The following is a 14,606-nucleotide window of genomic DNA, read 5'->3' on the forward strand; positions in this document are numbered from 1 at the left end:
GATTGTGCTCAGAGGTCTGAGTCCTTGCTGGATGTGCAGTGCCTGTGCTGGATCTGCTTTCCTGCTGCAGTGAAGCAATGCATGCTTGAGTCCCTCTGATCCACACTATGTCTGTTGCAGCTGGCAACTGGGGATTGGGGAGGGGTGGTGGTGAAAGATTCCATGATATATTAACTCTTCTCCTGGTTGGCAATTGTCCTTTCTTTGCAGGCAACCCACCTGGCCATGCTAAAAAAGCCCTGAAGCAGCGGTTCCTCAAGCTGCTACCCTGCTGCCGCCAGCCCAAATCCATCCCCTCACTCAGTGAAAGCAAGTGACACTTTGTGCCTCTCTCTGTGTTGTTTCTTGTGCAGTGACCTCATAGCTCCCAGTATTGGGGAAATGGGAGAAGAGATTCCCTCCATGTATATTTAAAATAAAACATTGATATTCCAGTTTTTTCTCACAGCAGATATGGGATATTGGGGGGAGGGGGGGAAGCATGATAAAAGTGTGGAAATAGGTAGGGACTGAAAGAGACCAAATCCAGACTTTCCACCTTAAGGCATTAATTCTAACAGTTTCTCTGTGAAAAACTAGGACTGGGGACCGCTACATTTCCCTGCATCCTTTTGTCCCGATTTCAGAAGCAACAGGATGACAACAGAAGAGAAGATGGGGCTTCTTCCGAGGGCGCTGGCCAGCTGGTGCCCTGGGATGGAAATGCATTTGGCACTTCCAAAGACAAATCAGGCAAATCTGTCATAACAAAACATCTGCTACAGGGATATGAATTTTATGAAGGGTCTCAGCTTTACCAATTTTATCTATCCCATGATTAGGAAGTGGGGGCAGTAGCAAAGCAAGTCTCTGTTGCTCCTAATTAGCTGGCTACCGAGTGTCTGAAATCCATCCCTGGCAGCAGTATTAACTTTGCCTTGAGCGAATGCCACGGCTGTGAACTCTGAAAAAACCTTGCCATTAAGGAAAAATTCTGACATCGACTGCCTTTGCTGCTAAGGAGTTAAGCCTGGTCCACACATGCAGCAAAATGAGCAGGTAGAATCCTGAGGTGAGCCATGGGGTGCCATTTTTGAATGCTCCCCACAATTACGGGGAAAAAAACTTCCTTCAAATAAAAAGCAGGCACATCACAGAGTTTTACTGTACTAACTATTTACCTTTTATGTAGGGAAGCATTTAAAAATTTCTTCCCCACCTGGAGTCTGAAGTGGTACCTCATCACCATCTCAGATTGCTGGATGTCCTGGCCTGAGTCACACAATAAAAAAGGAAATGGCCCACAGCAGAAAAAGCAACGGATAGCAACCAGAACACTTGGAGAACCCAAAAACAAAGGTCCTGGCTCTTGGGAGCCCCTATGATTCACAATGGTCAGTTGCTTGTCTATAACATATATTCAATAGCAGTAGGCCTTTCTAGAAAGCCATAACGGTTTAGACATGCCTTTATTTTATCAATACTTGGCATCACTTCTCTATACTTTCTAGTCCTTCAGAATTGCAAATATATGCTTAATTCCAGAGAGCAGCCATCTTTGTCTGTAAAAACAAAATAAAATAGGAGTCCAGTGGTACCTTAAAAACTAACAACATTCATTCGAGTATAGCTGTCAGGAATTAGAGGTCACTTCATTTGATGCAGCTATGCTTGAACCATATGCTAGAAAATTTATATGGGCAGTGCCTAATGAAAATAGCCAGAGAAGTTGCTAAATAAGGTTTCCATGATCAGGGCAGATAATCCAGTGTCCTGCATAAATAGTTGAGCCTTCCTCTACTTGCAAAAAGCAAAATTAAAGTATGTAAAGTAGTTTAAAAAGAACAGATAATAAATATGAAAAACCATTCAGAATCCTTCTTGTCTTGGTACAATTTTTTTTTATTTTGAGTACAAACTACACGTCCCTGTCTGTTTGGTATTTCTACTGCTTATCAATATGCGAGAAAAATCAGTGAGTTGTTCTTTGTCAAAGACCACATTTGAATATATGCAGGGATTCTCAAACTAGGCAGTCAGTGAATACAAAGTCCAGGACATTAACTTTCTATACAAGGTACCGCTCTTACTTTTCTGATTTAATTTCAAAGGAGGGGGGGAACCACCTTCTGCTGTATGTAGAGATGTATTTACTAGAGGTAGAGATTCATCTTATGTCCATTGGCTTTCGGGTGCAGATTGGTGTGTTGCTCATTGATGCAGCCTGATCTCCCATGGATTCTAGGTCCTGGGTAGGGAGGTACTGGGCAATTTTATATCATTGTGTGCCAGCCTGCCACAAAAGAAGGCCAGCTGATGAAATGCAGCTTAGCTCAGCTTGGAGGAGCTCTGAAGCTGGAGGTGGGTCTTGGTTCAAGTGCCAAAGAAGCTGCATCTGAAAGGGGGGCCTTGGGCTACAGCTCCCCCAGGCCTCAGATGTGGAAGGAGGTTGAGCTCACCCCCAGTCCTTTTCACAGTGACTTTGCCAGCAGCCCATTCTCTCTCTGCCAATGTTGGGAAAGGAGAAACCTGAACCGCCTCTGCTTGGGCCTGAGGCTAGGGTTGCAAGGATTTAAATAGGGGCTCACAGCCCTCTCATGCTCCACCCTCTTCTTCCCAGGCCAATCAGTCCCTTGAGGTTCCTCCTGCACTCTTCCTGCTGGGGCTGTGCACCAGCAGTTCCTCTTGGCGAGCCGTCTGCCATCCAGCACTTCATATTTTGGCTGCATTGGGCCACTGCAATGTCCAGAGGGTATGGCCTTGCTGGCCAGCTTTGCAGAGAGATTCGGCCATGCTGTGCTTGGTGTGGATCTGTTGGCCAGTTGTACTGTGAGGCCAGAGCTGCTGGTTACAGCCAGCCCACTGGATCCACCATCAAGCAGCAGGGGCCTTGGGATGGTGAGTGGGGGCAGCATCAGGGACTGGGAGGTGTGTCCTGCTTGATCTGAGCCACTCAGTCATCAAACATTTCCTAGGAAAAGTTTTACATTTCCAGAGACTCAGATTATTCATTTTTTGTGTCTGTGCTTGAGTGCACATTGCTGGTGGAGAAGAGTGTGTCTGTGGTTCCAATGAGAACTGCTTCTGCCTCTGTTGCTTATTTTCTGATGGTGGCATGTGGCTCTCTTGGATATGGTGAATGGGCCCATTAATTTAGGATTTGCTCTCCCCCAGCAACTGATGTGTGATCAGAGAATCAACAAAAGGGCTGAATGTTTTTTGATTACTAGGAATCTCTTCCCCTTGCTTTTGGAAGGTTGGTGGCAGTTTGAATTTTGATACTAAGAGTCAACTTTCTGCTAAAATCAAAGTTGTTAATACTGAAGCAGTTTCAGAATTTACAGAGGGAATGATGATTGTGCTGCCTGAGGGAAGTAGGGAGTGCAAAACACTATGCATTTACTTCCGATTTGGATTATTTTCTGCCCTAAATCCATAATATAAGCCCTGGTCTTTTGCCTCTATACTAACACAACTTGAATTTAATACCTTTATTGTCTCTTCCCCTGTACAAAATGAGGATGTGGTCGACCCACATCCCCAAAGCAGGGGACTTGATTGATTGAACCAAGGGTCTAGATCTCCTCTAGACCAAAATGAGACCATTAGGGCATTAGATCTCTGGTTGTAATCATAATGTGACCCCATAGATTAATTAAATGTACAACTGTGTGCAACATATAGGCATTGTTGCTTGTACCAGAAAAAAAGGAGCAAATTCCACCTAAGTTTTAGCCACATTAAAACAAGTTGGCTTGTGCCATTACAGAGGTAGGAGCAAATCTCTGTTAAACAGGAAAGGGATTAAGTCAGGGATGGAAGTGAGGTAGGAGGGTTAGGGTTTGTATGTGCCATACTTCTGAGGCATTTCCTCTTCTTGCAGACAGTGTAGAGGATGAATTTGAGCTCTCCACTGTGTGTCACCGGCCCGAGGGCCTGGACCAGCTGCAGGAGCAAACCAAGTTCACCCGCAAGGAACTGCAGGTCTTGTACAGGGGCTTCAAAAATGTGAGTTGGAAAAAAATCCAGCTGTAATACATACAGACCTATCTACCTTCATACCTTTTTTTAATCTTTAGGTTGTTAGGGGTGCCAGGTGTGTATGTGTGGGGGTGGTTAGTGTGGTAGTTGTTTCCCCCAGTGTTGGAAAAAGTCATTTATAAATCTACACCTTGCCTTTCTGTAAACCTTTGCCCATTGGTAACTTGCTTGTTAGTTATGTTACTGTTGTGCTGGCCTCTTGGGACCTGAGAAAGGTGATACCAACAAGCCCAACCTCAGGCTAATTCCTGGAAGCTCCCTCGCTTTCTTGGGATCAAATACAGGTACCATACTGCTCACCTGGGTAACCTGACATACTGCTATGACTCCAGAGGCCACTGCCACACATCACCCAGGGTTTTCCTCCCACTATGAAGACACCATTTCCCATGGAATTGGAACTGCCTGTTTGGTACTTGCAGATGGCGCTGCAGTTGTATTGTGTGTTTTTAAATGACCCAGTTTCTTCTACCTGAGAAGTGGTCATATCATAGCACAGAATTTCCTCTTTATGCAGTGAAGCAAGTGCACAGCACAGGAGCTGCATCCTCCTCTGAGCCTGGGAAGGTAACCTATGAAATGAACCCCTTATCTTGTTGCCTGTATCCTGTACCATGACACTTGAATACTCTTGCTGAACATACTACTTTTAATAAGGGGCAGAGTGCTACTGCACCTAGTAGTCAGACTATGTACCAATGTAGACCATAGCACTGTACTTCAGCATTATTTAAATAACTTATTTAGAATATTTATATCCCTATGTTGGTAAGGGGGCAAGTTTCTCCCTGCTTCTGTTTTCTGCTGTTGTTCACATAAGAAAATAGTGAAAGGCCTCACTATTTGCACTTCAACAAATTTTAGCAAAGAAAAAAATTGGCTTGAATAAGTAAAAATCCTAGAATCGAGATGCAAAAAAGAGTACTGGAAAAAAACATATAATGAATGACAAAAAGTAAGGAGAAAGTTGGATGAAATAGATATTGGTAAAATCCATTAAAAATATGCTGCATGCTAAGCAGCGTTTCTTTGAATCTGTCAATAAAGCAGGAAGATTGCTAGCATATAAATTAAACGAACAGCTAAAAGTACTTTAAGTGCTATTAGGAGTAAGGATAGTTCTATTATTACTCATACCAAACCTACGGCTGAGGAATTTGCAGGCTTCTATAGATTTCTATATCCTTCTCAAATACCAAAGGAAGATGAAATAAACATGCTGTCAAGTAAAGATAAAAAAATAGATACGCCTATTATTTTGCAAAAAGTGCTTGATGCAATTAAAAATCTAAAAAGAAATAAATCACCAGGCTTTGACAGATAAACTTCAGAATTTTTACTGATGGTGACTCTTCCTTTACTCATAGTAATTAAAGCAATTTTAAAAGAAAAACAAACTCCCTCAATCCTGGACAGATTCTAAAATGGTAATTATACCTAGGATAGAAACCTAAGTAATTATACCTAAGAAAGAAGCAACCAGTTTTAGTTCTTATTGTAATAATTCCATAAGCACACCAGGTGTGAGGTTTTAATTGAACAAAAGCAAGGCCTTCCCTAGCCTCTGCTTTAATATAGAACAAACAGCCAACAACCAGAAGGGAAAGTGAAACCAAACTACAGTACATGCTTTTTTGCTCTAAGGGATTATGGGAAAATAATTAAACAGTTCAGTAAGGGAAAACAGTTCAATAAGAGAACTTTACCATATTCACAACTTGCCACAAGATAACACTTATAACAACAACAACATTCAATTAATATATTGCCCTTCAAGACAACTTAACGCCCGCTCAGAGCGGTTTACAAAGTATGTCATTATTATCTTATTATTATTATCATTTATTATGTTTATTAAAGCCTGAGCATAAGATTCTAACCTCTATGTTGGCAAATAGGTTAAAGAGTATTGTTAGCAAATTTATATCTTCTGATCAGACAGGATTTATCTTGCTACTTCTAATATTAGAAAAGTTATTAATCGAATAGAATTTGTGAAGGAAAAGAATCTTGAGTTGATTTTCCTGTTTTTAGAGAAGGCTTTTGACAGAGTTGAAAACAGAGTTGTACATACCAGTAACTACTGTTCATTGAGTTTTTCTGTGCAGACACACATTCCTCCCTCCTGCCCCGCTGTGAACTCTCAGAAGGTCATTGGTTAGGTTTGCGGTGGCTCAGGAGAACTGAGGGAGAGGGGATCGTGTCTGCTAGGTCATGTGCCCCATTTTAGGCGGGAAAAACCGTTAGGCTATGTGGGAGCTCTGAAGAAGCTAACAAGTTTCTCCGTTGGCAGGCCTGCGCAAGCGCAATCCCAATGTGGGGATGCACAGAAGAATGACGATGAACATCATCTTTTGTTAAAGTGTTTAGAGATATTTGGCATTGGAAAAATATTTATAGACTGGCTAAAATAATTTATTCTAGGCCCTATGTAAACTTAAGCTTGCACAACACATTATCTTCATAATGGATATTAACAGAAGTGTAAAACAGGGTTGCCCCCTAATTGACATTACTATAAGAAACCTAGGATAAGCTCCATAGCTCAAAATAGATGGAATAGAGGAATTCCAAATGTTACATTATTTATGATGCTGCCATGTTAGCATAGATTGACAGGTAGGTAACGAGCAATATAGAGTCTTCTGAAATTGCAGTTGAGCAACCTTTTGTAAACATGGCTAAAAAAAAAGGAAATGTATACAGTGATTATATTAACAGCCATTTAAAAGAGAGCTGATATAAAATGATTTGATAGTAAAGAGTACAGTAGCACCTTTAAGACTAACCAATGTTATTGTAGCATAAGCTTTCGAGAGCCACAGCTCTCTTCGTCAGAGAAAGTTACACTGGAAATCATTAATTGTCTGGTTAGAAAGTTTAGTTTGCAATGATCCTTGTTACTCCCTTTGTATTGATTGATCAATGACAAACATTTAATTTGTTAAATACTGTTATTTGTTGCATGTAGTATCCTGTTTTCTTATGTATGGTGACTTTGAAATAAATATGTATAAAAAAATCAGTTCAATAAAACCCCACACTACAACTATGTAACAATTTTAAAAAACAAACATGCCAAGGAGACCTCCACAGCAGCAAAAAACAGAGGTACTAACATACTGGAAGTATACTGTAAAAAACACATCAAAAGAGAGTACAAAAAAGATGTAGTGGTTCCTGAATATCCATATTCACATAACTACAAAAATGGATAAGGACAAAATAAAAAATAAGCAAAAATTTGACAATGTCTTTAGTCAGTCATACAATAATAGAAATCTATATCAAAATAGCAAGCCATACAATAAATATAGCATTCAACTAATAACACAATGATGACCGATAGCTGGAATGAGTGTCAAAACTGATCTTGTTCAGAAAACTCCCAAGTTGTTTGTAGTCTCTCATCTTCTTATCCAGAGACCTTAAACCACCATAGGATTGGAGTGCAGAGCACTTAGAGAACAAGATTTTCTGGGTGTGAGCTTTTGAAAGTCAGAGCTCCCTTCTTCAGATACTGAAGACAAGAGCTCTGACTCTCATACCTGAAGAAGGAACCTCTGACTCTTGAAGGCTCATACCCAGAAAATCTTGTTGGTCTTTTAAGGTGCCACTGCACTAAAATCCTGCTGTTTTACTGCAGACTACTACAGCTACCCACTTAAACTACCGTGGCAATTATTCAACAATTCTGCGTATGTAGAATTATACCAATAATACAGTTAGAATTTGAATTCTTACAAAGATAGGCAGCCTTATCTTCTCACACACTGCACCAGTTATGAGTCAGCAAAAAGACCACGATTCAGCAACTGACAGGCTTATCTGGGATATCTAATAGAGGTGGTAGGACAGAAGGCACATCAGAACCCTCCTTGACTACATAACATATTGATCCTACCCTGGGGTACTGTAAAATTGGCTATTCCAAAAGTAAATTTGTTTGCACTTTCCCATTTGACAGGAGTGCCCTAGTGGCATTGTTAATGAAGAGAGCTTCAAGCAGATCTACTCACAGTTCTTCCCACAGGGAGGTGAGTGCTGATCCCATATATGCAGCTGGTTTGGTGAGGATGGGAGGCCAGGCAGGGGCAATGGTTTGAATGCTGTGAGAAACAATGTATGATACAACTTGGAGGGAGTGGATACAGTCATCCTGCAGCATTCTGTAGTTCCCCTGTCACTGTGCTGAGTGTATTTTGTCACCTCAAATAACTGTGCAATGTTCTTGTAGTGTGATTGTGGCAGTCCAATTCATAGGACCGAAAAACAGTCTTTCCAAAAGCTACAATCAGACTTACTCTGCTTATTCCCTTCCTGCTCTGTAATGATTTTCTGAAATCTGGTAAAAGATGCAGTCTGGTACCTCCTAATAACTTGATTTGATGTTCTTCTCTTCAGATTCCAGTACATATGCAACTTTTCTTTTCAACGCATTTGACACTGACCATGACGGCTCTGTCAGTTTTGAGGTAAAAATTTTAAAATGAATTTAAATGTCTGTTGGGGTACAGGTGCAGTCAGCAGGACTATACATACTGATGAAGAAACTGTTTCTTTGCAGCCACACATGTAGCACACTTAAAGACTATTGATAGAGGTGCCAATTAAAGCACTGTCCATACAGATTTGAAAAAAAAAAGTAGTTTACCAAAATCTGGCTCCCAAATTCAATAATTTGGACAACAAAATTATACACCAGGCTGATGACAAAAACAACTTTTGGCTTCAGCAGCTGTATCTTCTGTTTCAGCACAGGCTCCTGAGCCTTATCATTCAGCTGGTCAATGGGCTACCTGCTGGATGTGCATTTCTAGGCCATATCAACTTCCAAGATCAGCTCTTCACAGACAAAGATTAGACCAACAGCCAAATAAAAGCCTGGTGAGGCAAGAGAGGCAGGTCTCTGCATTGATCAAAGACAAAGCAGCGATTCACCATCTTGCACATTAGAGTAAATATTCCAAAAGGTTCTGGGCAGATTCTTTTTACGTTTTATTTATTTCTTCCATGTCTTCCCTTGCAAGTCCATTCTTATGGCTTATATCCCATCCCAGAGGCTCAGGATGGTTTAGCCAAAATAAAACAGTAATTATAAACTAGCCACTTTGCATTTATCCTTCTCATATAGTTAATCCTGGCCAGTAAATGCTTGCCTAGATAGAAAAAATATGTTGTACTGTGAGCAGGGAGGGTATAGAAGGCTTGGAGGGTAACTGTCCATACTCTCACCTTTTCTTTCCACAATAACCAGAAAGAGAGAATTAGATTGTGCTGTTTAATTCACAGACCAACTCAGTTTACAGTGAGACTCTTCCAACCAATACAAACCAGCCTACTTCACTTTCTCTCCACAGCCTTCTCCCTGACTGCTCCTCCTGCCTTGCTGCAAGTCTCTTTTATTTGCTACTTCTGAGATCCCCACTCTAGAAAACCTTGCCTGATTCTCCCAGAGAGTGGGGCTCCATACCATCACCCACTGCAGCCTCATTTTAACTGGTTTCCTGGCTGCTGGTTAGGTTCCCATGCTCCAGAGCTTTGGTTAACTATTTAGGTTCTCTTGCTGGTAAAGGTGCCACTCCCACTGGTAAGTTACTGTATGAGATTGCAGTGGTCTCCTTTCTGACCCCTTTCTCCCATGTCTTCCTGTTAGGAGCTTCCCTGCCACAGACTGCCTGTAAAAGCAGCCTTTATAGCTCTTAACTGCCAGACCATTGCCACAGGAAGCCCAGGTTCCGGCTGTAATTCATTATCCTCTATTTCTGACTCTTGAAAGCTCATACCCTGGAAATCTAGTTGGTCTTTTAGGTGCTACCTGACCCAAATCTTGCTCTTTTACCTCAGACCAACTTGGCTGTCCACCTGAAATTGTTCCTGACCCTGTCATCTCCACCACATAGGCCCCTTGCTGCTATATTTTCAAATGATTAATTTAATTGATTGATTAGGCTTCTATTCCACCCTCCCCACAAGCAGGCTCGGGGCGGGTTATAGCAATAAAAACATACAATTTAAAATAAAATCACAGCATTTCCATAAAAACCACTTCTAGACAGCAACCCTACAACCCACCCTTGCCAGTCATACACAGGGGATGGGAAGAAGGTGAGGGAACAGGTCATTCAGTTTTCATTGTAACTCACATAGGGGTGAGTTGTAGGATGTACCTGCAATTATTTCCTCATGTCTGTCCAACTTACCTCATAGTTGATGAGCCCCACCCATCATACCATCTCGAATAGTCCCTGTCACTGGGTGTGTAACTTGCAGGTGCAACTGGGCAAGAGCACCAAAATCCATGTGTTAGGCACAAATGCCTTCTCCTTTACATTGGTGTTGCATCTCCAGTGCTGTTGGCCCTGTGCAGCCTGTAGATGCACTCTGGTTCTAGAGGACAAAACTGCCAAGCGTTCCTGCAGTTCTAACACATAAAGAATCACCACCCAGCTCACTACCTCCTGCTCTTTCCAGTGCTCCTGCACCAGGTCCAGAATTCCTCTTGGGTGCTGGCTGTACAGGGAAACACATCATCTATACCTGAGGTACTTCATGGGCTCAACCACCAGTGCCATTCCTATACAAAATCTTTCTACAAGGCTGCTGGTCTAGGGTGGTACACTGAGGCCTGAATGGATGTAATCTATATTATCTCCCATATTTGTTGGAAGATCTGACATATAAGGCTGGTCTCTTGACCAGAAACTAGTTCTTCTGGGAACCCCACTTGTGCAAAGATTTGGATCAGCTCTCACACTATGGCCATGGAGATGGTGCTACAGAGAGGCACAGCCTCTAAGAACCAAGTGGCATAATCAACTATCATTAAAATGTGGGTATGCCCCCCCGATTGTTCTAGTGGACCTACTAGATCAATGCCTATCCTTTCAAAGATATGAGTAGTATTAAAAGAAATGGGGGTGCCACAACATCTGATTGTTTTGATGCACAACCTGTATTCTGGACAAGAAGCTACTGTTAGGACAGAATATGGGGAAACAGAATGGTTTCCAATTGGCAAGGGTGTCAGACAAGGATGTGTATTATCTCCCTACCTGTTCAACCTCTATGCAGAGCATATCATAAGGAAAACTGGATTCGATCTAAAAGAAGGTGGAGTGAAAATTGGTGGAAGGAACATTAACTATTTGAGATATGCAGATGACACCATGTTACTGGCAGAAATTAGTGAAGAATTGAAATGACTATTGATGAAAGTTAAAAGGAGGAAGTGCCACAGCAGGATTACAGCAGGATTTTGTCAAGAAGACAAAAGTAATTACTACTAAGGAATTACACATTTTTAAAGCTGACAATGAGGAAATGGAAATTGTTCAAGATTTTCTATTCCTTGACTTAGTCATCAACCAAAAGGGAGAGTGCAACCAAGAAATGAGAAGGAGACTGAGACTTGGAAGAGCAGCTGTGAGGGAACTAGGAAAAATCCTTAAAGATAAAGATGTCTCTCTAGGGACCAAGATCAAGATAATCCCAACTATGGTAATCCCCATTACTATGTATGGATGTGAAAGTTGGATAATGAAGACAGCTGACAGGAAGAAAATGGATTCATTTGAAACGTGGTGCTGGAGGAGAGTTTTGTGGATACTATGCACAGCCAAAAAGACAAATAAGTGGGTTCTAGATTAAATCAAGCCCGAATTCTCCAGAAGTTAAAATGTCAAAACTGAGGCTATTGTACTTTGGTCACATCAGAAGACAAGATTTTCTGAAAAAGTCAATAATGCTAGGGAAAGTGGAGGGCAGTAGGAAAAGAGGAAGACCTAAAATGAGATGGCTTGACTCAATAAAAGAAGCCACGTACAGTTTGCAAGGTTTGACAGAGTCTGTTAATGATAGATTTTAAAGGTCTTTCATTCATAGGGTCACTTTAGGTCGGTGGCAGCTTGATGACACATAACACAACACAGTTATGAGAGGCACGGGCACCAACTTGCACCACTTTCAGCTCCTATTTTGGGTCTTCTGACACTCCAGGCAGGAAGCACAGTGGCATTTCACCTGCTCCTGGGGCCAGTAAAAGAGCCTTTATACGCACTCACTCATAAGTCTTATCAAATGCCAGATCACCCACCAGAGGAATGTCATGAGTGAGCCAGATCATGTCTGGTCGACAGGTAACAGGCACTAGAAGTTGTTCACATCCCTCACTGCCTCCCCCTGCTGCAACAATATAGCACACTAGGTCTCACACACAAACTGGGCCCCCTGGATGTCCATTGAGTAACCTGGGCTGCTGCCAAGATGGAGTCCTCCACTTGTGCTTGCCCAAAGCCCTCTCCCACAAGAGAATCCCAGTCTTCGCTGCCAGCCTGGGCCATACAGCCTTCTTCCGTCCAGGGCCCCATTAGTGAGTCTAGATTTATTTATTAATTAAAACTTTTGTTCTGGCTTTCCTCATGGTTCAAGATGGCTTATAATAATAGATAAACATTTACAGTTAAAATCAAAATAAAATAACCCCCAAATCCCTCCCTCCCCCTTTAAAAGATGCCTGTAATTTAAACCCCCTCAAAAGCCCTGACAAACAGATGGGCCTTGCAGTGCATCCCAAAGATCTCTTCAGGGAGCCCTTTCCACAGAGCAAGGACATAGTAGAAAAGGGCTGAGTTCTGGTTGATGCCAGATGGGCCGCCCTGAGAGATGAGATCTCCAGCAGATGACTGCCTGAAGACTGTAGCTGGTACCATCTCCAATAACATTTCTTCTAAGATGCTGAGAGTACTGATTCATCTTCTAAGATGCTGAATCACTGATGTTATATTGCCATAGTTGGACACTTCTTCAGCAGCGAGGGTGTCCAAAGGTATCTGTGCAGCTTCCAGATCATAATTGGGCCACATCTTTCTGATATGAGGTTATGGTATTTGGCAGGGGTGCCTAGTGGCAAGGGTTCCCTAAGGGGGAGGGCACCAGCCTGTCTTGCCCCTGCTCCCATGGGGGTTGCCTGCTAGAGCAGTCAAGCTGATTCCCACCCATTTTGGTGTATTTCCTATTGTGCGCTTAACAGTCTCTCCAGGGTTTGCTGTTGCTACTGTTCACCTTGTTGCTGCAGCAAGTCATCCTGTTCTTGGATGCGCAGATGCTGCTGCCCATGGCTCTGCAGCTGGCCCCATTCTCCATTGTGCTCCCCAGCCTTGTTCTAATACGTTTCCTGGCTGCTGGTTAGTTTCCACCTGCTCTGGAACCTGGGTTAACTCTTAAGGCTGTCTTGCTAATAAAGGTGCCTTCCCATTGGTAAATTTCCATCTGGGTTGTCATGGTGTCCCTTCTTACTCCTTTCTCCCACAATGGCCTGTCAGGAGCCTTCCTGCCACATCCAATCTGTCCAAAATGTTTCAGACTAGTCTCCAATGAACCTCCATAAGAAAGGCATTCCACAAATGTGGAATGATTATGAAGAATACTTTGCCACATGCTCTTGATGTTTCATGGATATTGCTGTTAAATAAGAACAACTAATCTCACAGATTCATGAAGGGACAAGTGAAAGGAAGATCAGACAAGACCATGTAAGAATATTAAAACTTATTAATATTAAAAAATTCTGTCCCCTGGAAGATTCTTCAGTCTGGTAACTGTGAATGAGATCTGGCAGTCTGTTGCCATTGGCCTGCTGCTACAGTGCATGATGATTGCTTCACCCCAGTTTTCTCTCTTATTCTCCAGGATTTTGTGGCTGGCTTGTCCATTATACTACGTGGCACTATAGATGATCGGCTTAATTGGGCTTTCAACCTCTATGACCTGAACAAAGATGGCTGCATTACCAAAGAGGTAACTAAAAAGGAGTCAGTGATACTTGGAAGATGCTGGAGTCCTATCAAGAATCTCACTTAGCCTTCAAGAGATATATGATTTTTATTCTATTACATTCTTTTTTTGCTCTCTGACTTGTAGGAAATGTTGGACATAATGAAATCAATTTATGACATGATGGGCAAATACACATATCCGGCCATGAGAGAAGAGGCACCACAGGAGCATGTGGAAAGTTTCTTCCAGGTGAAGCTAGAATTAGGGCATTACCAGCCAGTATTGTGCATTGCTCTCATAAAACTCTGCTCCTCTTGAAGATGATAGTACATGTTATTTTTGGCTTCGTATTCGAGTCCCTTGATGTCTCAGTGCACAGCTTTACCAGAGCCCTAACCTTCTCCCATTCACTGTTCTTTCCACTCTTGCACCTTTGATTCTAGGCATCACCCTCTGCAGATTATACAGTTATGTTCCCAGTCTTGACTGTGTTTGCAATACCAGCCCATTGCCCCTTGGATGCTTGAAATGATTAGAGAAGGGGCTTTATCAGTCTGTCAACAGTGCCTTTGAGAGCACAGGAAGATTGTAGACGGACTCTGTCCCAAAGCTAGAGATGTGCTTGTTGACTGTGGGTGGTGTGACAGGCTTCTTTATGTTCAAGGGTTTCTCTTCTCCCAGGAATTACTTGGGGACCTTCCTTCAATTTCTGTGTCTTTGTGTTCATATTTCAGAAAATGGATCGGAACAAGGATGGTGTTGTTACCATTGAGGAATTCATTGAGTCCTGCCAGAAGGTAAAATGTAAT

The 14,606-nt window shown here is 42.2% G+C and overlaps 1 protein-coding gene across 3 annotated transcripts in view; it reads left to right on the plus strand.

Moving 5' to 3' along the window:
* The window catches only part of KCNIP2 (potassium voltage-gated channel interacting protein 2), a 144,971-nt gene that overhangs the window by 128,508 nt on the left and 1,857 nt on the right, over positions 1-14,606 (plus strand). For 2 of the 3 annotated variants that reach the window (XM_054984143.1, XM_054984142.1), the window contains exons 2-7: positions 3,863-3,987; positions 7,988-8,057; positions 8,425-8,495; positions 13,711-13,818; positions 13,942-14,046; positions 14,532-14,594. In XM_054984143.1, coding sequence (XP_054840118.1) covers positions 3,863-3,987; positions 7,988-8,057; positions 8,425-8,495; positions 13,711-13,818; positions 13,942-14,046; positions 14,532-14,594 — 542 coding nt within the window. Of the gene's footprint in view, positions 1-210; positions 310-3,862; positions 3,988-7,987; positions 8,058-8,424; positions 8,496-13,710; positions 13,819-13,941; positions 14,047-14,531; positions 14,595-14,606 lie in introns of all 3 variants that reach the window. The other variant, XM_054984141.1, reaches the window with a different exon arrangement.

The sequence above is a fragment of the Eublepharis macularius genome, chromosome 6 (assembly GCF_028583425.1).
Source record: "Eublepharis macularius isolate TG4126 chromosome 6, MPM_Emac_v1.0, whole genome shotgun sequence".
Classification (NCBI taxonomy): Eukaryota; Metazoa; Chordata; class Lepidosauria; order Squamata; family Eublepharidae; genus Eublepharis; species Eublepharis macularius.